Here is a 27,742-nt window from a genome sequence, read left to right on the forward strand (position 1 = left end):
ATTATCATTTGCAACGATGTCTGGGTCATTCTGGATTAATTATATCAATTTTCTTTGTGGCTGTGGAATTCATGTACCTTCACAGGATTCCGAGATCTTTGGCTTTACAGAGGGTCTGTTCTAGCTTTTCGCTCACTGTATGTTTCTTGTAGCCCCAGGATGGGATTCGAATGTCCAGTTGCATCGAGGTCTCTTTACCTCAGCTGGGTCTTGGTCATTTTGTTCGATAGATACTGCCGACACAAAGGATGTCCCACACTACTCGACCTCAGCGCATGCGGCTGCATGTTTGATCCATTCCAACAGAGTTACTATTATGGAATATCCCTTCTCGGTACCCTGCCGATATTTAGAATACCCCAAGACTTGGTGCTACATGGGTCAGTGGCGTCCGGGGGAGTGGTGAGTGGTTTTGGGGGAGCCTACGTATTCTCACCACTGTTTGTGTACCCGTGTGACCGATTACTTATTATTTTAAGCAATGATTTCTTCTCCCACCGAGAATGGAAGAGTAGCAATCTACTAACTTTGATGGTTGTTGAAACTTAGCATTTTTTTAAAAAATCTTCTTAATTATGTATCTTTCTTGTCTATTCGAAAGTCAAAACTACACATTAATATTTACGTTATATATTTGCGCATCCGTTTGGACCCGCTTGCCGCATTCCCCCCTTAACCCTCTATCTTCTCATGTCCTTCTGACTCGTTCTCTTCTCCCTTTCATCCTCCTTTCCTACGCTCGCCAGCGATCCCTAGGCGAACACCCGGTTGAAACCCTAACCCGGGAGATCTCGCGCCGTCGGTGGATCTCCATCGGATCTTTTCGATCTTTTGCATGGAAACGTTATCCGCTCGGAGGCTTCAAGAGAATCTCGGAGTCGTTCTTCCAAGGATGAGGCAAGTCCCGGATCGAATGCTGTTCTTTTCCCCTGTTTCTTGGTCGTTTTTATGTTTTTTGATTCGAACAGCTGGGAATCGTGGTAAGGGATTCGGTTTCTTTGCGTCGGTCGGTGTAGTCGTGGTGTGATGTGATTCGGTGCATTGGGCCAGAACGCATGTGAGGGTTATAAGATCTTAGTATCTAATGGAAAGGAATAGGATGCTTGCGGATCCTGGATTTTAACTTTTTATAACGGTAATGGCTGACCGTAGAGATATTGGAGGTTGAGTCTTCTTTCTCGCAAGAATCTTGAATATTGACAGATGTCTCTGGATGGACTTCTTGGGATTGTCTTCTTCAGGAAGAAGAAGGTGAAAGACTGGATCTCACAACGTATCACGTTTCAAAACCTATATCTTTTGAGTTGGAAAAGAAAAAGAAAAAGAAAAATAACTTGGGGTGGTAGGAACCACTTGTGAGAGAACATCAAAGGTGAGTGAAAAATCAAGCTTTGATTCAGTTAGTCTAATATGCAATATAATATGATCCAGCCATAAAATCAAACTATGATGGTACACCTGGGATCTTGCATCTCAAAAATTTATTCGAAAATAAAATCCATTTATGAAATAGCCCGATATACTGTTACTCATTTGAAGATAATTGTCGTTGCAAAGGGAAAATATTTGTCAAAGTTTTTCTTCTTCAGAATGCTTTGTCATCCCATTTGTGTTGCATAACCTTTTTATGGATGCTAAGATCTCATCGTTAGTTATGTTTTATCCATCCATGTGGCCTCAGCTTTATAGTTAAGGTATGATCAGCTAAAAGTTGATAATATTTTACAACTAACTTTCATTGGAATGCCATCTTTTTGAATGGTTCCAAGTTCCTAGCCAAGGCAACTTTTGGTAAGAGAGGGGACTGCCTGGAGTCTTACAAAACCAGCTCGCAGGTAGGAAAACCTTTTTTTTTTTTTTTGTTTGGTCTGGGGGTATGGTAGGAGGAATGCATTCATTGCTGGACATATAGTTTAACTCGATGCAATTTAAGAACAACCTTCAAAGATCACAATTCTATTCAAGGAATTGCATTCATCTAAATAGAATAAGTTTGAAGCATGGAGCCAAACTGGAACAAATATTCAAAAATTAGATAATTCACAAAAGGAAAGCATCTCATGGTTCTACCAGAGTTTAATGTGAAAATTCAAAATACTGAAGAATTTGTGGCACCTAGATGGTATACCAAGTTTTCATTATTGCAAGGAAAGAATTGCTTGGAAGAGAGCATTTGCAACTGCATGAGGAGATAATTAGAATGCTCTATGTCCTCTTGTTCCTAAGTACTTTTTAGGCTCCCCCTCCCAATTTTTTGTAAAAAAAATGTTGCAACATCTCCTAGCTTAATAGGAACTTCTTTTTCTTATTTGCCCCTATATTAGGTAATATTTTATCTTTTTGCCTACAAAAAGCATCCAAAATCAAGGTTTTCCATACCACCCAGTACGGGACGTATCGTATTGTATCTGTATGGCGTATTGTACCGTACTAACACTACCGTGCTGTATTGAACCATGTACCGATACTATAATAGGATGGTATTAGTATGAGATTCGGTACTGAGATAGTGAACCTTGCCCAAAATCCTCTTTCAGCTCTAGATTTGTGACTTCTCCTAGCTTGAAGGTTTTGATTTGTGGGATCTCAGCCTTAGCTACTGTATTCATTAATTTTAGTTCTTTTGACTTGAGAAAAGCTTAAGCATAAGAAGAGCTTAAGCAAGTTGTGCATGCAAAAGGCAACAGATAGCATTGTTTGGCATAATATAAGTGTTTCCGGGCATAAGCACCTATTAATAAAGGTGGGTCACATTCATATGGTAATTTTAACATGTTTTCTAGTTTTAGGGCTGTAAAAACATAAAACACTGTTATGAGCTTGATATGATGGAATTAAAGAGGATGAGATGTGTACATACATCAGTCTTTACAATGGTGGCTGATGTGTCAAATCAAAGGAGGCATGTGAGGGTTTTTTTGCTATTTGGGTTGAATCTGTGAGAATTTGTATAACAAAAGAGGTTTCAGTCTAAGACTGTACTCACTGAAGAAGTTTGAGGTTTTGCTGCCTTAAGCTATGCAAATATTGTTAAGTTTGGTGATTTCTGTACTTGAGCTCTCCCAAGGCCTTTTCAATAAATCTAATCCTGTTAATTCATTGATAATTGGATTAACATTGGGCATTTTTTATGGGTGGACAATGATAATAAGTTATGATACTGACTAGTCTGCAGGTTTAGATTAGATCATGCAAGGAATATATATAGAGTTCATTAGGTACCTCTCTATTGAGTAAGCAATGATTATACGAAAAAGAGTAATGAAGATCTTCTGGTTCTTGGAGGAGTTTGTCATGCATCTTTCTAGATTGATGGATTTTATTATGATTATTATTTAATGCTTCAAAGTGGTTTGCATGCTTGAGCACTGTGCAGTTGATGCTAAGGAGCATTTTGCCATCCGTATATGTGATAGAGTATACAAAAGTTGTTGCAGCCTAAAAGCTAGTCATCAAAGGTATTGCTAAAGATGCATGTGTTTTGAACATGGTCTGATGGAGGAGAGATCAAGCATGTTGTGTTGTAGGTTAGAACCCTAATTAGTAGCATAGGATTGAACACCAATACTTGATGTCTTTTGATGATTTTTTTACCTTTCCCTGTTGCTATGCTAGTCTTTTAGGGACGTGATCTAAGGTGCCATATTGATCATGAGGTCTTGCTTCCATCATGCTAGATTTTTTAAAGTTTAACAATTGTTATGATTAAATTAGTAAAATATGTAAACTTTCCAATGCTCATATTTGAACATCACACAATTTTGGTGTTGTGAAATATAAATTGTGGAGTTGCAGCTGAAAAGTTAGTTGCAGCAAGAAAACTTGAAGGTGCTTCTGTGCTAGTGTTGCATATGGTCTGTCTAGCAAGGGCAAACATGTCCGATTTGTAGTTAAGAACCATAACCATGAAATTGCTATCCATATCCATAAAACATAACCATTGAACCTTGTCCTGGTTATTTGGGGACAGCTGGCAATTAAAATAGGTATTATAAATTAATGTATAATCTCTTGTAAAGTTTTTTTCCCCTTTTTTTGTGCTTCTCCTTTGTAAATCTCCTCCAGATATATGGTTTGAAACTTTATCTTGATTATATATCATGTTTCCATCATCAACCCCATGATATCTAAAATTTGCCTACTGTCTCATTTAGTGAGATTTTGAAAACCATGAAAACTATAGATGATCAGAAAGGTATCATGGTACCTATTTATCAAGAGAAAGATTAGGCACATGATTTGTTCTAATTATCAAGGAGTTAAAATTACGAGCTACTTTATGAAGTTAGGGAAAGTGTAATGAACAAGGAAAATGAAACATGATGATAGTGTCATATAAGCAGTTTGAATTTATGCATGAAAGCCAATAATGGAAGCCACATTCTTAGCCAAGTGATATAAAATATAAAGAAAAGGGAAAGATTTAAATATGGTTTATGGTAGGGTGCCAAGAAAGGTAATTTGGTGGGCTTCAAGAAGGAAGGGTATGCATAAACTGTACCTTTAAATCACCGAGGATATGCATGTTGGAGAATTTAGAAGCATAAGGAGTTGCTATGGTACTAAGTTAGTGTACTTTGAATCATAATAGGGCTTGCAACACATATTATCACTAAGCCCATCTCTTTTAATATTAACCATAGATGAACTTACTACTAATGGTAATGAAGGCGTACTACTGTACAGTGTATGCCATTTGCAGATGAGATAGTGTTGATTGATGAGAAAAGCATTAGATTAAATGCCAAATTGGATTTGTGGAAGAAAAATTTGAGGATAAGTTCTTAATAATAAGTGGAACAAAGAGTATACGGAAGCAATTTTAGTGAAAATAGAAATGGAGATGAGGCCATAATTAAGATTGATGGATGATAGATACCCAAAGTGATCAGTTTTGTTATTTGGGTTCTTTTATATAAAATAATGAAGATATAGATGAAAATATATGTAATTAAAAATTAGATCTGATTGGATGAGGTGGAGATGTGCTTTACAATGTCATAATTGACACATACCTTGGCAAATTAAAAGGAAGATTTGTAGAACGGTAATCAAGCTTATAAAGTTGTATGGATTGTAATGCTAGGCAATAGAGAGGGTTTGAGAAAATAAGTTGGATGTCACTAAAAGGAGAATGTTAAGACATTATGTGGTAAAACTCTAAAGGATATGGAAGAAAATATGTATATTAAAGAAGTTATAGAAGTTAGGCATTAAGAATAAGTGAAAGAGAGATTACATGCCCATGTGGATTGAGCATTCGAGGGTGCTTAAGTAAGGAGAGCTACTTTAGTTTGTATTGAAGGATGTAGGAAAAGGAGGGGAAGATCTAAGGTAACATAGATGGAGGTTATGAGAGAAGATATGGAAACATTTGAAATAACATCAGAGGTAGTCCTAAGTAGAAAAGCCTGGTGAATGAGAGTACATACAGCCAACTCATAGAGTTGGGACAAGTCTAGATGGTTATGGTTATGGTATAATATTTACATCATGCTAGATCTATATTGTATAATAATTGTGAGTAAATAAGAAAAAGAGGTAAGTTTTTCTTTTCGTGTGTTTGATTTCATGAAAAGATTATGGTGGAAAGGAATGTTGGTGTCCACATGGCTGGATGGAACTTGTTGGGTTATATGTTAGAAACCTAACCATTATAATTATGTGGACCTTCATTGTGCCATTGGTATAACAAAGGAGCTGGGCTACTTTTCAGATTTGATTACTAACTTCAAAGGTTAAAGAGCTTTTTTTTTTGTGGAAAAAATACATGTTTTTAGGAATTATTCATCTCTCCTTTATTATTCATTATTTTTTCCTAAGCCCAAAAACCCACTGGTTAGATATGAAATCATCCAAAAAAAGGCATTGAAGGTTGTCTTCCACTGTAGATTGTGAAGAGTATATTAATCGAGAACAAGGGTGGTTTGAGGTTGAGATAAACAGGAGAAATGGATGTTGAACGTTCTGCTAAAGGGTGATTGGGGATGTGAGGTGTTTGTGATTAGGACTTTCTGAAGACAAATCCGATAGAAGATATTGTTGTAAGTTGTAGCAGAAATGAAAATCATATCTTTTGTCACCTGGACCCTTAAGCCTAGTCTCAAGTTTCCATATCCAACACTTTAACATGAATATTAATTGGCTTGATACTTGGGAATAGGCTCGTAAGGATAAATTCTTAGATATTGGAAGGATCTGATATTTAGGCAGACACCTGCACTTGGCACACGTAGCTAAGTCAATGTAACGTTGTCGACATCTTTCAAATTGACTTCTAAGTGCATATTTAGATAATTTATGTTATTCAGAACATGCTTGAACCTGGTGGACTTAAATAGCAGATTTGTTGTCAAACCCTTGCATAACACAGATCTTACTCCTCCATGAATATCTAAGCTTAAAAGTGATGGGTAGAAGTTGCCCTTCCTTTAGGTGTTTAATAATTATTGTTTACTCATGTCTTCAGATCCTTATCACAGTCTCTTCTTAATATTGACTGCTGGTCTATTGCACCCTAGCTTGCAATTTCTTTATTTAGTTTCTCAAATATGCAGGTTCAAGAGAGGTGAATGGTAGTTTGTTTTATTTTGTGCTTGTGCTATTATATATTAATTTGGTTCTTGATGCAACTCCACACTTATATGTTTCTTTTCTTTTTTTCCCAAGTAGATCACATTTTTTCTGTCTTTTGTCTTTTTTTTCCTAAGTGAAAAGCAATGCAGATCAAATAATATTTTTGTCTCTAAGAAGATTGCCACTGTTTTGAGTCCCATCTTGAAGATAGCTACTACTACTCCTAGAGAGATGTCAAAAGGTTTTAGATACTTTCCTTTAGTAAACAATTGATTTTTTTCATCTACCATTGGGCCATTATAAGATTTAACAGAATAAACACTCCCACCTTTATTTTTATCACCTACTTTCCTCCAATTGAACTACGCATTTTCAAGTATGGCAAGGATTTATTTCCTTGTCAATTACAGAAGATCATTAGCTCAAGATTATGTCTAACCTAAAAGGAGATTGTCTTTCATTGAGCTCTCATATTCTATAGTTTATAGCTTGGATCTGATCTACAAGTTAACAATTACTAAGTACTTGCTTTCTATAGTAACATTTACTCTATGAACAGGTGTATTGTCATTGCCAGTCAATTTATAAATTACAATGAGGAAAGCTTTTGTGAGATAGAAACAACAGCTAACCATCTGTAGCTTTTGTAGGTTTAAATTGACTTAACTCATCTGGGACTACCATATGTCTCATCTTGGACTCCTCTATGTTTTAAAGCATTTTATCTTTATTACAAAAGGGGAGGGGGATTTAAAAGGATGGACTTGGTACACTGACCTGATTAAGTGCTAATTTTGTGATTTTTGTCTTTCATAAACTTAAAATAAGCTTGAAGATTGGATTAGTAATGCAATTAATTAATTGCAAAATCTTCAAAGTTTGCATTCCTATTTACAAACTAAAATTGGTTTTTGAACCACGCTGGTTTTAAATAGTTTCTTCAAACTACATTCAATAGTTGGGACCTAACCTATGCTGCTTAAATGGTTTGTTCCAAGACCATGAGATATTATTTGGCTGAATCTTTCGGTGCAAGCATAAAAGATAAACTGCTGAGCTGGTCAGTTGATGCTGGTAGAAAGAAGCTTAGCTAAAAGAAAAATAAAGATATCACATGTATTAGGAAGACAAAATCAATTTTAAAGAGTTAAATAACAACCATTTAAATAGGCAGAGTTCAGTTGGTCTGGTTGTCAGTCATCATTAATGGATTTTTTATCATCTATCCTTGAGCTGCATTATCTTCTCTCATCACCCCCAATGCTATTGATTACATATTGCAGCAGGGAACCTCCTAATTAACGCTTTGCACTGCAATATATGCAGGTACTAGGAATAGTTTCCATTACATGGCATGGAGGTGAAGGTAATGTGCTTCCTCTGAAGGGAAGGTGTTCCAATCAACTGTCTGAGTAATTTTTTTTTCTCGTAACATGCTGTTCAAGTCCTTGCCAGTCTGTATGAACTTGGAGATTTAAGTGATATCCTGGTGTTTCTGCATACTTATGCACCTAAGCACGTCCTTTATATGGATTCATCTTCTTTACTCTATTTCTTTAGAAACATTTTCTCTCGGCAAGGTGCTTTATTGACATGCTATTTTTAGAAAAAAATTTTGCAGGATTTTTGCGTTTGAGATGAACTACAAAATTAAGCCATTTGGTGATGTCTGGATATAATTGGATATTCTTCATAATGCAGTTGGTGTCTACTGGCAGGCAGGCAGAAGAGGCATCAGAAACTGAGCCAATTCTGTCTCAGCCAGCCAATGCTGGCAGTTCCAAGGAGTCCCCATCTTCATGTGAAATCAGCCCTCTGGGTGTCGATGATGACAGTCAAAACATTGATGATGATGATGAACATTGCAATCTTGTGAATCAAGACCTGCCACAATGCCGAATTTGCCTTGATACTGGAGGTCTTTACTTATTATACTCGGTACATTAAATTTCTCATGGAAATTGTTTCAGTGGTAGAGATGACAGTTTATCTTATGAAAAAGATATGTATTAGGTTTCTTTCTCGACATGCAGAATATATATTCCTTTCAGTGGTAGAGATGACAGTTTATCTTATGAAAAAGATATGTATTAGGTTTCTTTCTCGACATGCAGAATATATATTCCGTACGGTTAAACATTTATTTCTTCATCTTCTTCCTTTTTTCCCTATTGAGAGTCCTTTTGGCTTTCAGGTGGTGATCTAATTGCACCCTGCCATTGCAAGGGTACACAGAAGTATGTGCATCGATCATGTCTTGATAACTGGAGATCAACCAAGGTATTGCTTAATATGTTGATCTAATATATATATATTTTTCACTCAATATACAGTCTAGCAGTGGTTTTTCATCAAATGCTTGAGCCAGTGTGCTTCCATTCTCAAGTGATTTGCCTGCAGTAGTCTGAGATGAATTCATTGGCTAATATGTTGACATTCTTTGTGGAAGGCAAGCTTACTATCTATTTGCTGTCTTCTGTCAGGAAGGCTTTGCATTTGCACACTGTACAGAATGCAGGGCTGTTTTCATACTGCGTGCAAATGTGCCACCAGATCGGTGGTGGTTGAGACTGAAGTTTCAGCTTCTTGTTGTGAGGGATCATGCACTTATATTCGTTATTGTGCAACTGGTAAATTTAAAACCACATGCTGTATGCTAACAGGCTTCTAGTTATTCGGCTTTACAGAATATCTAAATTTGATCCTATTCGTGCAGCATTTATTTCATATATGTAAATTAGATGTCCCTTTCCTAGGAAAAACTGTTAAGGTTCTTTTGGAATCAATATGTTTATCTTTGAATTTAATAAATGTTCAACTTTTCTATTTCGAATAGCTTGGTTTCATGAGTTGCAATTTTAAGAAATAATGAAAGCCTATTACCTTTATTTAACGTATAAGTAGGTATTCCAGGATAAGATAGTCTTTTAAGAAGTGTTTATTGTACTTTCACCAATTTGCCTTACAATGTGTTATTTTATTGAATTAAAACTTTGTCTTGTATTCATTTGTCCAGAAAATTTAAAAGTCACCCATTTGGAATGCACTTCTCGCAAGTAACTTACCATCCATTGTAACTAATATATGACAAATGCCTATGTGATAGATGACTTTTTGCTAAAAGGAGGTCAATAATTTACCCAATAATCTGGAGCAGCAAAATAGAAGGAAAGCAACTAGAGAAAAGATTAAAGTAATTAGGAGAAGAATACATTTAGACTCTCATATTAACTATTCCTGCTTGACCTTCAAAAGACCTGGGACATAGGTTTCCATTATGTTAACAAGCAAATTCTAAGCAAGTCTCAAAAATCCTAATTTTGTTGCATTGTTTCTGGGCTTTCAGGGGACCTAAACTTAAGCTACATTTTCTTGTTTTAGGAGTTTTAAGAACTGAACTCAATCCAAAAATGCCTAAAGTTGATGCAAAATATGACATAATCTGGAGCCCTCTTCAAAATATAGCCAATTATTACAATGCACTGGCACTACTAGAAGCATTGTTGGTTCTTGATATCTAAACTTTTAAGGGTTTTCTGAGTTGTCTTTGGTGGATTATCCACTGCAATTGCTTGCAGACACTGGAAACTAGGACCTCCACAAATAAGTTTGTGGCAGGTCATTGCAAAAGTAGTGGAAGAAGAGCAGGGTGGAGTGTCGTGTTTTGATGAATGTTTTACTTTTTGCTGTGGAAAGTCGAGAACATGGTTTGCCGTACCGCCCTATACCAAATGATTTATCGGGGCATACCGTACTGGTACACTGAACCGCTCCATACCGACACAGCCATACCATACCATACTGCATACCGACACTATAGTGGGATTTCACCGGTACGGGGTCTGGTACTAAGATGGCAAACTTTAGTAAAAAGTGGTCTTAAAAGCTTTGTCAGGGAACATAATGTTTGGCAAGGTTTTTACTGCATTAGGACAAAGGACATTGTCCACTAAGGTGTCATGGAAGCATTTTCTTGTACTAATTCTTTTAAATTGTTTTATACATAGCATATGAGTTCCTGAAAGCTTCAATTTTGATCCAAATATGACCTTTCCATTTAACCATTGCGGCACAGCCTCCCTCCCGTCACCCAAATTATAAATTTGCTACACTGTTTACCTATTTCTTTTTGGCGTTGCTTTATGAGTTTGTTTAAGCAATTGTTTTTGACAGGTTGTCGCTTTTTTGAGTATGCTGGTATACAGATTTTATGGTGAGGAACTGCGAGAAATGTTTGGTTATGAGGAACACCCATATGGTTTTTATACAATGGCCAGTATGTTCATATTATCAACTTCTGCTTAATCTCATGCAGTTGCATTTTATTTTACACAAAAAATGTTTACTTAGTTATTTTGCAATTTTCAGTTCTTGGAGTCATGCAAATCTTTATCATGCAAGTGACAAAAACTTATTCATCTTCTTAGCTGAATGAAAGTTGTGTCATTCCAATTGCATTAAATTTAGTATCTCCATATATGTGATGCTTTATTTTGGGATCTACTGCTGATCTGTGCATCATATTTTGCAGATAGTTTTATGATGTCTAAAATGTTTAGTCCAATAGTGAAAGGTTTCATGTTGAAACTCATTTCTTTGAGGATATTTAATTGAAGATTTCAAACTGGGATCAGTTGCATTGAGGGTCTTCATATCCACTTAACCGTCTGGTTATGCTTCTTCTTACTTTATTTTGTTCACTTTTCCAGTGAAGTTAGTGGATGAGGAAATGTTATCTCAATTGGTCAAGGAATATGAAGCCGATTGAATATGGTTCTTGAAATTTGTTTAACAGATGAGGAATTATTGTAGAATGCCCATTGTACTCAAAGCTGTTAAGCTCCAAGAAGATAAAGGATGCAAATCTATCTGGTAATTAAATTGTAAAAAGTTATATATCTTTTATGTGATAAAACTATTCTTAAAGATTTTTTTCAATTCGTAAGGAACACGAACAACATTTTTAGGTGAATCTTAATTGCCAGAATCCAGAGCGGGTGCAGGAGTGGATACAGGTGCAGGTGCGAGGAAGCAGATATTTTAGAAACAGTCTTAGTAAGTGCCAAGCAAGCAGGTGCCGATTTAAGATTCTGGGAAGATTCTGAAGTGGATGCATTACACTAGATTGAAAATTCTGGCTGCCAAGAGTAGGATAGACTCTATTTGGGCTGTTCTTCCATCTGATTTAGGAAAACTTAATTTAGGAGAAAAATATCATAGAAGGGAAAATGGTGTTTATCATATATCCATATACTAGTACCATGCAACCATCTGTTTTCTAAGACTTCACAGCTAGGCAATGCCTTTCTCTTACTTGGATGCTCCCTATGTGAATGGGTTGCTTTATAGATGTCACATCCCTTTCTTCTAATACTAATGCTTCTCTAATAAATTGGAGAGGGTGAATCTCTTCTCTTAAGTAGATCTGTTGCTTAGTATGCTTTGGTTTTCAAGTAGGCAGTTCTCACAACTTAGGGACTATGTATCCACCATAAGATAAGGACTGAAGTAACTTCCGTAGTTCATGAGGAAATTATATTGGTTTTGCTTTAAATCAAATCCCGAAACTGAATAAACCGACTGAAAAAAGTACAATCTAGTTCTGTGACCTCATAGGACTTCAAATTCTGGATACTCCCCATTTGAACCTACCTTTTTTTTTTTTCCCCTGCTCCTGGCTTTATCTAATGTGATCTTTAGCTGCTTTAAACATAGAACCTAAATATTGTACGAGCAAATTAAGCCACACTCCTTATGCTTAGTCATGTTATTTGTCGTAAATGTTATATTGTTAAATATTGGATATATAAGTTCCATTTCAGCCATTTTAGGCCATTGATTAAATGATAAAAGGGCGAACTGTACCTCATCCATTTAAATTGTTTGGTTGATCTTTTTGGTATTTCTAGTTTTATTGATATGAACTAATCAAATTGTCATATAAGATTAGGGCACTTCAAAGATTTTTGGTTACATATCAGCTGAACTGGATATGTAGGCATGTTCTTTTCATCATGAACTATTAATACTTCAAAAGGAGGCACATAAATTTACATTAGGGTTTGGACTTATTTTTTGATGCAGGAGTTCTTCTTAAAGATACAAAGTGCGCATTTCATTGTAGATTTCCTTCTATTCTAAAGACTCATTGTTGGATTAGTTGACATGAACCTTAAAGTAAGACTTCAAAGATTTTCCAACCTTTAATGACCTCTATCATATTTTACAACCAAGGTTCTAAGTCCCATGAGACGGAGGTGTCCTGGATGTCTCATTTTATTCCTATGAGAAAATGGGATTTGGATAGGGTTGGGACTCCAAAACCCATCCATGTAGGGGGAGAAGAAGAAAGAGGAAAGAAAGTAAGGGAGGAAAGATGAAGAAAAGGGAAAAGTCAAAGAAAAGAAGAAAAAGAAAAAGAGAAGAAAGGAAGGGAGAAGAAAAAGGAAAGGAAGAAAAAGAAGGAAGAAAAGAAAGAGAAAGAAGAAGAAAAGGAAAAAGAAATAAAAGAAGGGATAAGAGAGGAAAAGGAAAGGAAAGAAATGAAGATAGAAGAAAAAGAGAAAAGAAGGAAAGAAAGAAGAAAAAAGGAAAAAGGAAAAAGAAAGAAAGAAGAAAGGAAGAGAGACAGATGATGTCTACTGGGATGCATAATTGAAACTGTCGCTGGGATGGGGTAGGATGGTACAGCATCCCATTCCATAGAGAAATTGGGAGATCCCCATGATTTAAAACCTTATTTATAACCATAGTATAATTCAAACTAAAAATCTAAGTTTAAGAAAATAAACAAAGTTATTTATGTCACATTGTTCACCAAATTTGCTTGAGTCATATCTCAGTTATTGTTTATGTCCTCCTGAAGTTTGCTTGTTAATTTAATTTACTCCCCCCTCCCTCCAGGTTTTCATGCCTGGCTTCTGTTCATGACATAGGTGAAAAATTCCTATGAAAATCCTAGCTAGACATATTGCTTGAAAATTGGCATGAGATGAACACAATAAAGATAATATATCAACGTTGATCTGTAGTTTCGAGAATACCAATAAAACCATATTATTGGAAGGTTTAAAGTTGCATCACTGGAGACAGAGTGATGGCCTTATGTACAGCAGAGCACAATTTATCTATGACTCTGACTAATATGGGGCTAGATGTATGGCATGTAATATATTGAAAATCCCTGATTGATGCAGAGGAAAAATTGTAAAACCTAGATGAATGTCATAACAAAGCATTGTTGCAGCTTGAACAAGGAATGACTTGCAATAGGAATGGAAGTGGCATGATTCCAATGCTGGCCTCAACTAGATGAGGAAGATCTGTTAAAAATTGTATAATCATGGTTGTGGTGTGTGCTTGTGTTGCTAAAGTGAATTCTTTAATGTAAGACACTTTAAATATCAAAGCAGATAATTGTTTTGTATGGTTATGTTTGTCTACTTGTGTGGACTGAATCATTATTATCTTTGAACTGGAATGTGCAGAAATCCTGGCTCCTGCATGTTTAGCCTATTATGCTAGATTGTACATTTGTGTGCATAATCTGATCCAGTAACAGGGCTGGGATATGAGATTCTTGAGTTATTGCATTTTATGTATATGAAATGTATTGACATTTGCATCATAAGTTTAATTATGCGTCTTTCACTTGGAGAGGTCATCCCTGTCATCAAGAGTTGGTCGGTTTAATTACTTTCCAATTTCTTATTATGACATGCTGTATATTTCTGTTTGCTATATGCCTTCAGTCAAGTTAGGGTATCACATGTGCTTTTGATTTGCTTGATATACCTTAATCCATCAATCTCTTCACAATAATGTATGAAATAAGTGGAGCAAGTTTTGAATCAGTGGATATTAATTGATATTCAAAGTGATACATCTCGAACACATCACAGCCTGATGAGAGCAATAGTTGTATTAGGAATTGGCACACAAAGTTCTAAGTCCCGGTGGGAGCATCCTAGTCGTCCCGTCCTATTTTTATAAAAAAAAATGGGACCAAGACGGGGTTGGGACTCCGAAATCCATCCATGTGGGAAGAGAAGAAGAAATAGGAAAGAGAAAGGAAGGAAAGATGAAGAAAAAGAAAAAGTGAGAGGAAAGATGAAGAAGAAAACGAAAAGACAGAAATGAAGGGAGAAGAAAAAGAAAGAAATGATGGAAAGAATGAAGAAAGGAAAAAAAAGAAGGAAAAGGAAAAGGGAAATAAAGGAATGGATGAGAAAAAGATAAAAAAAGGAAAGAAAGAAAGGAAGGAAAGAATGAAGAAAGGAAAGAGAAAGAAGAAAAAGGAAAAAAAAAATAAAAGAAAGGATGTGGAAAAAAGAAAGAACAAGGAAAAAAAGGAAAGAAAGAATGAAAAGAAAAAAAAGAAAAGAAGGGGAGAGAGATAGATAATATCTATCGGGATACATGACCTGGGCCACCGCAGTATCGGGACATCCCATTCCATGGAGAATCTAGGACATCCCTATCCCATTCCATGGCCATTTTGAGCACATACGTGGGTCTGGCCTGAATCTTTATTAGGCCTCAAAATGTAATGTAATTTGCCTGTCATGAATGTTAACATGATAGAAGTGCACCAAAACCATTTTAAAATTATATTTGATAGAGAATTCATGAAATGAGATCATACCATTTGATTGAGTGGGTATTGGGTGGGGGAACATGGAGAAAGTCACCATAAATATGAACGAAAAGGACATTTTTTCTGATTACTTTATTAATGCTTCATAAATCATCATCATCTTGTTATTGCCATCATCTTTACCAGGGGAACAATGACATAATACCGCAGGGTATTTTCTTGAAGCACATATTTATCTTTGGTGCATGCAAGAGACATGCCAGAAAGATAGTAAAATAGGTGATGTGAAAAGAAATAAATCAGTGTTCATATTGGTAGACCTGCAGAAGGAACTGATCTTCATCATAACTTATGCCTGATAGCCCTTCACAGTTACGAATGATTAGAAAGCTGCTATAGTTAAAGTGGCGATTTGGAAAGAAATAAATCAGTATTGAGTCTATTGTCTTTGGTACACCTGCACAAAGAATTAATCTTAAATCAAAACTTATGCCTGATAGCGCTTCACACCTATCAATGGTTATTAATATTCCCTTATGCTTTAGGACCTGTTTGGTGGACATGCAACCACTCATCCGTGTAATATCTTCCTTGACTGGGAAGGTAACTTCAATGAGGTGGGAGGATGAAAAGTCTGAGTAATTGAGGAGATCTTAAAGTTTGCAGTCCCACTATCTTTAGGATGCCAAAAGATCATGGTTTATGTGGGTCCTGGTGTCTTAAAGAACTGGGATTGGAAAACCATAATCTCTGGCAATTCCTCAGATTCTCTTTTCCTCGCCTTGCTTTAGTCTTCAAATCTCATCTGTGAAAACATATAGGGTGATCAATTGTCCAAAACAGGCCCTTACTTCACTGCATTAAGATAATCTTATCTTGGATCCATACTTGAATTGCTTTCTCGTTAATTATTTGGCTCTGATGTTTTTTTTATACCATGCAGTATTAGCTGTTATTCTGGTGGGCTTGCTGTACGGATTCTTCATTGCCATAATATGTGGACAGAGGATCAACGAACGCCACTATCATGTTTTAGCAAAACAAGAACTGACAAAGGTTCAGTATGATGTACTACTAGTTTAGATGTATGAGTTGTCTGAATCTATCTCCTTCTTGAACTAGAGATATCTTTCAGTTTTCATGAGTGACAGAAATCTGGTTAAATTCTTGCCCATAATTCTGACCACTTATAGATGGGCAAGACTTGGTGGTGGTGTTTAAAGGGTAACCTTAGATCTCTCGAAGCTTGCTATCTGAAAAACTGTGTAATATGATTTGAACACTTAGAAGTACAGCCAGCATTAAAAAAAAAAAAAATCCTTCGTATACATTTTACCCTACATTACTCATACTTCAGAAATCCTCAAGTACTGGTTTCAGAAGGTCTAAGAGATACTAAATTTGGCTTTTCGCTCACCTGTTCGGTAGCCCAAAGTCAATAAATCACTGGGTCTTTGAGAATGAAGTGTGCACGTGACGAGAAGATAGAATAGTTTCCCTGGTACATTTCTACTGTTTCCAGAATGGGCACGTCTTGTTCCCTTCAATTATTACATGTAGCCAAGTCTTGTAGACATCAAGTCTAGCCAGAAATCTAACCAAATTGAAGCTCTGATTTTCTTTTAGTTTGGTAAAGAAGTTCTGATTTTCTTTGCAAGCAATTTCATGTGCCCATATAACCTCAAAACTTCTCTTACAAAACTATGCATTTTGGAAAGAAACATTACATGCTGACAGGGGGAGCCCTAGTATATGATGTCGCTTTCCAAAATGAAAGTGTTTTGTATTTGTATTCACAAAGCTATTCAGCATATCATTCTTTTGTCATTTGCATATTTGTTTTGGCAACAACAATTTTGTTCTTTTTGTTTTGAGCTTTTTTGGAATGTCAGTTCATGTTTGATGATATACATAAGATTAATTTATCTAACAGTTATATAATGCCAGGAATATGTGGTGGAAAGTAGAGATGAAAATAAGAATTTGCCGGAGCTTGGCCCTGCTCATGTTAAGGAGTTGAGAATGCTGGGACTTTACTGAGCTGGATTATGAGCATGAACTATAGGTTCTCGGTAAGCGGTTGGTTTTGCAAGCTGGTTTTTTTTTTTCAAATACATCACATGATAAAGGCCGTTAGCCCATTATATATAAATATATGCATAGATACATGCATGCACGCATGCATATATTGTATGTATGTGTATATGTGTGTACATGAACGTGTTTGGCAAGTCAATGTAGTAGGTATCTTGCAACTACCTTGATTTTGAGGCCAGATGCTCAGATATAAATCTTTCCATTTTTCTTACCATAAGGAGAAAATTTTGTTATGGCCTTTGTTGATGTTGTTGATGCATGACCTTTGTTGATCTTTGTTAGTGCATGACCTTGACCATCTCAATCAATTCTGTCTTATTTGGGGCCAACCCAAAGCCTTTTCATTGATTATCAAGGGACAAAACATTTTTCAATTTTTGAAACACTCTGTAGTGATTTAAGGTATGCAGCAGACAACGCTCAAGTGAATGTGGGCATTCAGGCAGGTTGCTTGGGACTGTGTTAAAGATCATTGAAAAAAATATTTAGAAGTTATAAATAAAGAGGACTAGTAAATTGGAAATAGGTTAAGAAAGCGTAGGAAGAAAGTGGTGGATTGTATTTATCTGAGAACCCATTTTTGTCATACCAACAAGTAAAATTTCATTATTTCTCTATAGACTATACAATAATACTTTATTCATCTAAGAAAACTAGTCCTTTAATTCAAGTTTATGCAACATGCAACTCTGCCAAATAATAATATTGATTAGTCTATAGAGTTTGAAATAAACATTTAATTAAGAATTACTATAACTTCATACCAAAGTGCTGGAAAACAATCTAGAAGGCATGGGGTTCATAATTTGCCTCTGGCTTAACAAACAGCATAAACCTGCCTCGAAAAATGGTCCTTTCCAATCCCCTCAATTCTATGTACAACAAGGCTGGTCGTGTGGCGCTAATGAGGCAGCCAACTTGTATGCAGGGCATTGCTTGGGCAGTCGGGCCCTCAGTGGGGCAGCTGAGGAGATCTCTAAACCTGGGCAGGCACGTAGGCAGCCCAGGCGGCTGTTTTCTAAACAATGATTCTAGATCACAATTCCTTTCGGAATGGTAATAGGGAAACGGTTGTTTGCGGTATGTTGACTTGTAATTGAAGAACATTATTGGTTTGCTGGGTATCAGTACAGCAATGGACTTTGTGAACTCCCATTGTTATGTTTGCTATGCTGGTAGAGGATCTCGAGTAGATTTTTTTCTTTTTTTCCTAAGAAAAAGGAAATTGTGCTTAGTCCCTATCAAGTACTGGAACTCAAGGCTGCATTCGCTCCCATAATGAGCTTGACTTCAATTTTATCAAGTTTGGCTTCAGAAGCATTTTAGCAGAATCTTGTCGTGCATTTCTTAAAGATTAATCCTTGGTTTGACTCTATAATTTTCTCCAGTTACATGGTGGGATCAACCTTGTGGATACCAGACGATCAACTGCAGCCCTAGCCAAATCAACTGCATGATTGGAGACCACTGCTGCAAAGAAAAATGTAATTACAAAACATATGGAGATGGTTTTTATTTTTTTTTTCCCCCACCTACAGGGCCTACCTTACAATTTAGTTTCCCTTTTCCATATATATATATATATGTACATACACATTGCATATAAAAATGTTTATACACATTAATGTGCTGCATTTTTTTGTCTTTTGTACAAAATGCGCTGCAATTGTTGAGCTGTGTCTCGTTCCATGAAATGTTGACATGGAAAAATCACGAGCATTATGATGTTACTCTGTACCTAACAAAGGATTCTAATTTACAAACTGTAGCATTTGACATACAGTTATGTTGTATAACTGATACAAAAAGGGGAGATTAACAGAGAATTACATTTTATTATTAACGTGTATGTGCTTGAGTTGTTCATTAGCCTAATCTAGCTTGGCAGATCGAAAATACTCTCCTGGATATATTTGCTGGTTTGCGCGTCCACATTTTATCCTTGCGTTACCGGTGTTAGGACATCCTATGAGCCAGTGGTAGCAATCACTGTAAAATTGTATCTTCTGATGAAATATGTTGACGTCCTGGCTCAGAACAATGATAATGTTCTGTCGGGTTTAAACCCACCACTGGCTCGAGACTCTTGTCCAGGCCCAAGCAGGCCCAAGTCCATTTTTAACCTCTTCGGTCACAGAGGCTGATTAAGGCTTGAAGTCTAATACACCCGTGAGATATTTTTTAGGAAAAAAACACCCGTTACAAGTTCACCCAGGCATAATCCTGAGTTTTATTAACCGCCGCCCTAATCAGGCATCGGCCTAACCCGGTCCATTAACACTGGATGAGGCAGTCGTTCATCAGCATCAACGATAGTTAAGATAGTCACGAAGCAATCGACTCACAAGATGGAAGCCACGAAAGGAAACTACCGCACTTCCGCTATCCCTCCATTATCTAATATGTATACCTTGGAGAAAAGTGTTCAAGATGCCCACTTTGGCACGTTAAGCTGATGTTTGATTGCAAGGCAAATATCATATGACCGATTTATCTAGATTTGAATTACTTTGATACAACGACCAAGCTCTAAATTCCAGTTTGTTATTTTTGACACCGATCCTCATGCAGTGAGCTTTGCAAGGAACGGGGTAATCCTAACTCATAACAATAAAATTATAAGAGGACGCTGCAGGTCTCACATCATGAAATCAGATATATATTGACACCATATATATATTTGATAACTATGATACTAAATATTTTTAAAATTACAGTGGCGTCACAAGAAGCTCAGCAGGGACGCAGTGATGGCCTGTACTTCCAGGTTCCCTCAACCAGCTCCACCTTACATCACTCCCAGTTGGGCACAATAGTTATCTACAATGCATCCAAGCCTGTACATGAAAATAGAAAACGTTAAATAATAGGCATTACTAATGATGAGTACCTGAAATCAGCAAACCCACTTGACCCGAAAAAATTCAACCTGTCCAACATTAATAAAAATTGCAACGCATTGTCTGCAAACATACCCAGATAGACATGAACAATTGAACATATCGACATGCATGCTAAGGTCAGCTAGTGCTCGAGCAAGACTAATGTAAGTTTGAAAGAACATAATACATAACTGCATCCTACGGAATTCTGTTTACCCCAATTTCAACTTTGTTGGGTACAGAACATCATTCTTCATCATCCGACTGTGCTGTTGCCTTCTTCGGTCTCCTTTTCACATGGCGTGGGGATGTACCTGTAGTCAAAACCCCAGGTTCCCAAAATAATCTGATTAGTAAATCTTACAATGCATTAATATCATGCTATCTTCATCTCATTGCATGTTCTGCATTAATGCATCCAGAACCACCAAGGAAGCTTCTCAACCCATGTTAGAAATTACCTTACATGGCAACACAGCAAAAGCAAAAAAAAAAAAAAAAAGGCTATCAAATTGAATTCAGTCAACAGAAACTTGCAAGAGCCAGTCTACAGTATGCTAGCCCCACAAGCAACATCGGAAAAAAAAAAATCTCTGAAGATTGATTAAGAAGTCCTAACAATATCGACAGATGTTGACATAAAATACTAGAAAAAACTGTGGTAAATAATGAGAAAGTCCTCCTTTATCACAACCAAAATTTGTCAAACTATCATGATCTACTGTCCTAGCAATATAGCACCGCATAAAGAGGTTAAAGTGATTAATTGATAAAAAACATCATGTCTAAATCATATTTATTTTGGGTCAGCCCTTTATTATAGTCCTATATTCACTAATAAAAAGGGTGTCATATGGGTTTATTAGCATGGGCCGGTCTTCTTCCAAATAGCTTAAGCTTTTGGGCTGCAAGTTCATGATAGGTAGTATCAAAGCCAGGCCCCAACTTTCATTAGTCATGTAGACCCCTCATTGAGGGTTACTAACATTGAGGAGGGCCCAATCGGGCCGATTAAGACCTAGGACATGGGTGGACCCCTTTCTCTCGAGGAGGAGCCAACCTTGACAAGGGCATCACGAGATTGGATGGGGGAGATTGTTATATTCTCACATTGACTAATGGAAAAGGTATCATGTAAGTCTCTAACAGCCTAAGCTTTTGGGCTGCAAGTCCGTGACACTTTTGAACCCTATTTTTCTATTTCCTGTTGTCATAATCAATGCAATGATTTTCAGATCCATTGTAATCTTCCACCTAATTCCAAGTACCAAGGCCTAGACAAGTTTTGGGCTTACATCCTCACAATAACATAACCAACTGATACAGCTCTGCAGCAGCTCCTCTATTATCACTATCCATCCCAAGATATAACATCTTTCTATACTACTAATGCAAGAGGAGAGAAAAAAAAAGTGTCCCAGTGCACGAGGCTCCTGCCACTGCAGGTTTTGACAAGGATCTCAATCAGATAAGAAATTCTAGAAATCAGGATTCCCAAATCCTAAAATTTGGGGGAGAGAGGGGAGGAGGGCGGGGGGAGCACAGGTTTTGTAGCACCCCCCCCCCCCCCCTTTTGAATTTTTTCATTCTCATCTCTCCAATTCTCCCTTTTGTCCGCACACTATAATCCATATTCTTTAGTATAAAAGGCACATAATGATCACAAACACTCTTGAATAATTTCTCCACTATATTCAAAATGCTTTAATTCTATGACATATGTCTCTGCCTTCCATTCTGTTCTTTTGTACAATATATCCAAAATATAATAGGGTATCGCTTGAACTATTCATGCAGTTAATCAAAACACCGTGTAATATATAACTATTGCAGCAGGGTATAAGCCTGTGTAAAAGTTGAATGATTAGACTTGGCCGTAATTTTATATCTATACAACACCACATAAAAAACCTGACCTCATAGTCCTACTTAAGGATCATTTACTTTATTAGAAAGATTTTTATTCTTTGTAAGACAAAATAAACAAATCTGCAGCTGGTTTTCCATATTGTTAAGTTTTCAAATTTTAAAGTAAAACCAAATATATATGCAACCATATTTGCACGTTAATCTACATCCTAAAAAATTTAGTGCATCCAATGCTGGTGACTGTTTCCATCTACAAATTATTTCCTTTGCTAATCATATCACAAATCCATCATGGTATGCTTGACGTGGTACTGAATATGCAAAACAAAACAAGTACAGGACATACTTGACTACTAAGCATGTATTACAACTAGAAAATTTCGACTTATGGCACATTATGTAGGCAATAGCATACATATTGAACTCAAACTTTGAAGCACACATAGATCTTGGCAACCATTTGCTTTGAGAACTAATAAAAAAATCTACCCAACTTGAAAAAAAAAAATCCGATGCAGGCTCACTGGAAAATGAATTACTGTTACCTTGACACTTCAAATTTTGACTTTTTTTGAGCTGTCAGAGACTTGGACACTTGAACACTCCATGACACTCATTGACCCTTCATACCATTAATTCATAATGCCATCATTATTATGTGTCTACTTCTAGCACTTCTACTTAAAAGTTTTTAGTTCTAATATAATAATTAGCAATTATTTTCCAAATTTTATGAACTTAAGTAGTATACATCTAAATCATTTATTCATGATATGCATATATTGATACATATTTACATATATATAGGATATAGACATGTCCTTATGTCCAATTTTAAGAAGATTCCCATGTCACATTCTTCTAGACACTTGGACACTTGACATCCATATCAAGTGTCCAAGTAACATTGAATGACCAGAGGCTACCCTCGACAGTTTTCTTGGTAACTCTCTCTATGTATAACACAAACCTCCCACCATAGATGCATGTTTGCATGCGAGACATAATGCTAACATACCTCTTGATATTCAATCTCTATTTTAACTTAACATACCTCTGTTCAAACTCCTATTCAGCTGTGGGTAAACACACATACATACAAAGAGAGATAACACATTTAGGGCGAGAGTAACTTATACGCTAAAAGCCTTAAGGTAAAAGAAGTAGGTGGAATCACAGCTATCCAATACTTAGACCTACTTGAATCTTTCATGCGCACTGCATGTGATGCATACCAGGGCCATTAAATCTCTAAGCCTCCTGATGTAGTGGATGTTCTCTATAGTATTCCTTTGCTTTCTGTTTTCTGTGGTGGGGTACCTATTTTTTGTGGTAATATGATATTCTTTGAGCTCCCTTTACTTTTGTCTTATCAAAACCACTGTTCTTTAGATGCCTTTTTAGACTCTTACTCTGACTTTGCCCCATAAATTCCACTTAATTGCTATAATCTTCTCTGCTTTACGGAAGGGTTACACAGCACATATTTTAGATTAAAAAAAGGGGAAATATTATACAGATGGTGTATTCAACACTTCATAGCTCAGTCTTTTTCTTAGGCAACATAAAGATTACTGAAGATGGAGAAAAAGAAATTCAGGTGAATTTACAAGCCCATCTTTGCGAACAAAGACATGAGTTTATCTTGACCAGTATCAGGTAAACCATATAGAATCCTGCAAATTATGTAGCACAAACAATGCTTCTTGTGGGCACCATGACCCTCAACATTCTTATCCTCGAGAGGAACCAGACAAGAAAACCCAGATTTTATTATGTTTGCAAAGTCACCTGATCTGAAGCACCATTCATGAAATAACTTTGAAAATTGGCAACAAACCAAACTGAGGTTGCTCTCAGTGTTATTAAATCATATACAGTGAGTTCATAGTCGCCATAGGCTTCTCCCATAAAAAACGTCATCATCTATCATTGCCAAAACTTTGCAAAATGCAGGCGTCATTCCATTTTTGAAGGTTTTGATTAGGGTTTGAAATACCGGTGGGATGCTTGTTTGCAAAATGCAGGCGTCATTCCATTTTTGAAGGTTTTGATTAGGGTTTGAAATACCGGTGGGATGGCAAGCATCCCACCATCCACCATCCCAAGTGTCTGGATGACACGAGTTGCGAAGTGGATCGAGACGGGATGGGACGGATAAGACATCCACCAATCCTAATGTTGCTACGTAGGGCATCTCGTTCCAAGGGAAAACTGGGATGGCCCTATCCCCATGGTGTTTAAAGCCTTGATTTAGCTAGTCATCCTTGTATTTATGTTTGCACCCTAAGATCTATTTGGACAAACTACAATCTCTCAAGTCCTGACACCAAGTAGGAAAAAAGAGAACTAGACAAGTAAACTAGACAAGACAAAAAGATAAAATATCTCGGAAAGTCTGTTATACAGAATGGCTAACTCGTACAGCAAGAAGCCATCTAATATTCATCGACATTAGCTCATATACTAGTCCCTCATAAATCAATAAAAGTACATCATTTACATATTTATGCTGATGTCTTCTAGCTTTTCTCTAATAAGATAGTATGGCAAGAACTCAGAAGCTTCATTATAAGTTTTAAAATCAAATGACCAGCACATATGTCCATAATTTTAAAATTGTATTAAATCATTCTCAAAGAAGGGGGAAAAATTCTACTTGCTTGTCAACCAGAACTTGCATTATTTTGTTGATAATAGTTACACAGCAACTTTCTGTTTATGGCAACCTTATAAGTCTTTCTCTAGTCTATTTCTAGTAAGCTTTACATCCTTATAACTGACAACTTTTCAACTCTCTCACAAGTCTTCCATCCATGTTGATAATTCTACGGCTCTTTCATATAGGAAAAAGCAGTGAACTTCAAACCAGCATGACCTAGACAATTCAGAAATCACAAATTTGAGAAAAGATCAAATCTTCAATTCAGTTATTTACAAGCTAAGAAAAAGTGGAGCTTGTGTTAGTTTGAAGTTAGTTTACAATTTACTTCAAGGGCAACAGACAACAGGCTTAACAGACAACAACAATCCAAGATAACATTTCAACAGAAAGTACTACAAAAATAGAATGTTGGGAATCCATAAACAAACATACCAAATCAACAACGTTTTGCATGATCAAGATACTGGGAAGAATACTGCAAACTCTTGCTACTAATATTGAAAAGATCATGAGCAAGCTGCACCGGTGAAATTTCATATAACCAGCACAATATAATATCCCTAAGCATCATTATGGCCAATGAATAAATCAACAGACCATGTTAAATTGCAAAATCAGCATGGGCGATTTTGGATGCCTCATTACCAAAAAAAAAAAAAAAAAAAAAAAGCACTCTGCAAGGGGTTTTGAACTTCAGCAAGTTTATTTTCTCTCACCACAAGGAAATCAATTAAAACAGGTGATGCTTCCTTATGTTTCAGCAATTTTTCTTGATCCAAAAAGAATCTATATTAGTCAAACTAAAGCAAGAAACTTTCAGGAAGGCAAATTCAGCAGTACCAACTGATTACTTCAATCAAATCATGAGGTAGTTGAAGGGTAAGGCATTCTTGAAACTGCAAATGGAATAAAAAGGCAGACTAAGATGAAAACAAGAGTTTTAGAATTACAGAGGTGTGGTTTCATTTAAGTGTATATTTCAACTCATGCAATTGATAGAAAATTTGGGAAAGAACCGGAAGGACTTAACATGGATTCCTATTATTAAGGAAGAAGATTATGGTAGTTGGGAGTGGCATGAAACAAAACCACATATGGTACAACTAAACAATGAAGAAGACATGTACTCGGAAGCAAAGGCAAAAGTACACATAAATGCAATTTCCAAGGCAATAGGTCTTTGCAAACTCATCAAAAACTGGAACACCCACCATCTTTGATATCAACTATATAAAGAGGTGAGCCTTCTTCAATTTCAATTTGCTATTTGTGCATGGTAAAATGGCGGTAATGATAAAGTTGCAAAGAAGAAATTCTAGCGGATGGTACAGGGTGCAGCTTCAACTTAGGAAAATAGAGTATGCAACTCGAACCAGATAATGACTCTTCTTCTTCTTCTTAATTTGGTGTATGTGAGAGTTTGTGTTGCACGATCACCTTAGTGTAGTACATAGCAACCAGAAGAATGTATACGTCTGCGTGTGTTGTTGATCAACTTAATGTAGTACTATACCAACCAGAATAATGCAATGGTTGCATATTAAGTGATTCAAGTTTTTTCCTTAATTTTAGGTTTTTTTTTTTAATTTTATTTTTGTTTTGGGCCCGGGGGAGAATCCATCGGGCGATCACGAGATGATGCTGTACTTCCCTAATCTAACAGAGAGGACAAAAGTAGATCAAAAACTTTGGAGTTGTGAGCATGAACACATAACTTGACAGAATGAAGATTTGAGGAGAGAGAATCCTACCTGAAACATATCTGCGGATAATCAGATGAAACACTGATACTCCCAGATGATAAACAACCAACAAATTAAATCAAGAAACCCTCAAGATGGATGCTTTCCTTCGACAAAATATTAGTGGATAAGAAATTTAACGCGTCAATAATTTCCATAAACAGAACAGATGAAATTAGAGGAAGCAGCTGAAGCACGGTAGACGACCCGGTTACCTTCCAGGAAGTGGGATGACGACGGCCACCCTCGGTTCGTCATGACGGAGAGGGTCTCCTCATCCGTCAACGGATTGGCGAGCTTCTCGATGAGCTCGGCCACTCGGTGAGCCTGCTTCCGCGGCGGGACCCAGTAAGAGGAGCCAGGGATGAAGGGGAGCCAGTCGGGGGCGGATCGACGGATGATGATGCTGTGGATGGCGTCTTCGAGGCGGCGCACGCCGATGACCTCCACCTCGACCTCGCCTTCGCCGGACTCGGCGGCCTCGAGGTCCCTCTCCGAGCGGTGGGAGCGGCCGCGGAGGTTGACGAACGGGCGGCGGAGAGGGGGAGGAGAGCGGATCGGGAGGCGGATAGGAGGTGGGATGGATGACCTTGAATTAGGGTTTGGGAGAGGATTCGAGCCATCAGATGAAGACGAGAAGGGACGAGGGAGAGACGGAAAGGTGAGATATAATAGTGCCGCAAGAAAGAGGATAGAGGGACGTATATATGGGAGAGGGGTGCCGATACCGCGGCGTCGTCGGGAAGTGGGTTCGAGGAAGTGGAACCGTGCACGAAGGTGTCGAGACTAGGAAGTTAGCGGTTGCGATGGCATTGAAACTACCGGCAGAAGTGGACCGAAAAATATCCATCCGATATCTAAATATGGATTGAAACTCAAGCATATCCAACTAATGTCTATATCTGGAGGAGAAAAAAAAAACCTATACGTAAATATAATTTTATTTAATTTTATATAATATTTATAAATTATATAATTATATTAATATATTTATTAATTTTATTTATAATTAATTTAATAATATTTTTTTGTTGCTGTAGAGCTATCAGTTTCGAACCGAGCTGAAAAGCTATTAAGGGTCAACTCGGATTCTCTTCGGTGGGAGAATTGAAAAAAGTTCAATAGAGTGAGGGCTATGTGAGTTATGACTTACTTTCTGAAAAATATTCTGCCCATCTTTATATAGATGAAGGTTACTTATTGCTAAGTAATGGAGAGAGTTTGTTAGGCCGTTAATTTGTTATGACAGAACGGCTAACTGTAGGAAAATCATGAATTGTCATTCTTACACGTGGAGTATAGATACAAATAGCTA

The 27,742-nt window shown here is 36.8% G+C and overlaps 2 protein-coding genes across 4 annotated transcripts; one reads left to right on the forward strand and one right to left on the reverse strand.

Annotated features, from left to right (window-relative positions):
- Nucleotides 1-647: 647 nt before the first annotated feature.
- Nucleotides 648-19,112, forward strand: LOC105049316 (uncharacterized). Of its 3 annotated transcripts, XM_029265783.2 has the most exons (9): nucleotides 649-897; nucleotides 7,903-7,942; nucleotides 8,278-8,494; nucleotides 8,771-8,856; nucleotides 9,060-9,206; nucleotides 10,750-10,852; nucleotides 16,116-16,228; nucleotides 17,120-17,244; nucleotides 18,658-19,112. In XM_029265783.2, exons 2-8 carry the CDS (start codon nucleotides 7,931-7,933, stop codon nucleotides 17,210-17,212), a joined length of 771 nt encoding a protein of 256 aa, XP_029121616.1. In that variant the 5' UTR covers nucleotides 649-897; nucleotides 7,903-7,930; the 3' UTR covers nucleotides 17,213-17,244; nucleotides 18,658-19,112. The 3 variants fall into 3 exon arrangements, with proteins under 3 accessions (XP_073116788.1, XP_029121616.1, XP_073116787.1); XM_073260687.1 differs by lacking the exon at nucleotides 18,658-19,112 and adding an exon at nucleotides 18,198-18,651 and having other exon boundaries at nucleotides 648-897; nucleotides 7,903-8,494; XM_073260686.1 differs by having other exon boundaries at nucleotides 650-897; nucleotides 7,903-8,494.
- An 800-nt stretch (nucleotides 19,113-19,912) lies between these two features.
- LOC105037080 (uncharacterized) lies at nucleotides 19,913-27,237 on the reverse strand. The gene is given in 4 exon segments (XM_073260688.1): nucleotides 19,913-20,106; nucleotides 20,368-20,465; nucleotides 26,643-26,957; nucleotides 26,960-27,237. Coding segments are annotated over 3 exon segments (474 nt in total). The 5' UTR covers nucleotides 27,051-27,237; the 3' UTR covers nucleotides 19,913-20,106; nucleotides 20,368-20,397.
- Between the last annotated feature and the right edge of the window lie 505 nt (nucleotides 27,238-27,742).

This window comes from Elaeis guineensis, chromosome 7 (genome assembly GCF_000442705.2).
Source record: "Elaeis guineensis isolate ETL-2024a chromosome 7, EG11, whole genome shotgun sequence".
Lineage (NCBI taxonomy): Eukaryota > Viridiplantae > Streptophyta > Magnoliopsida > Arecales > Arecaceae > Elaeis > Elaeis guineensis.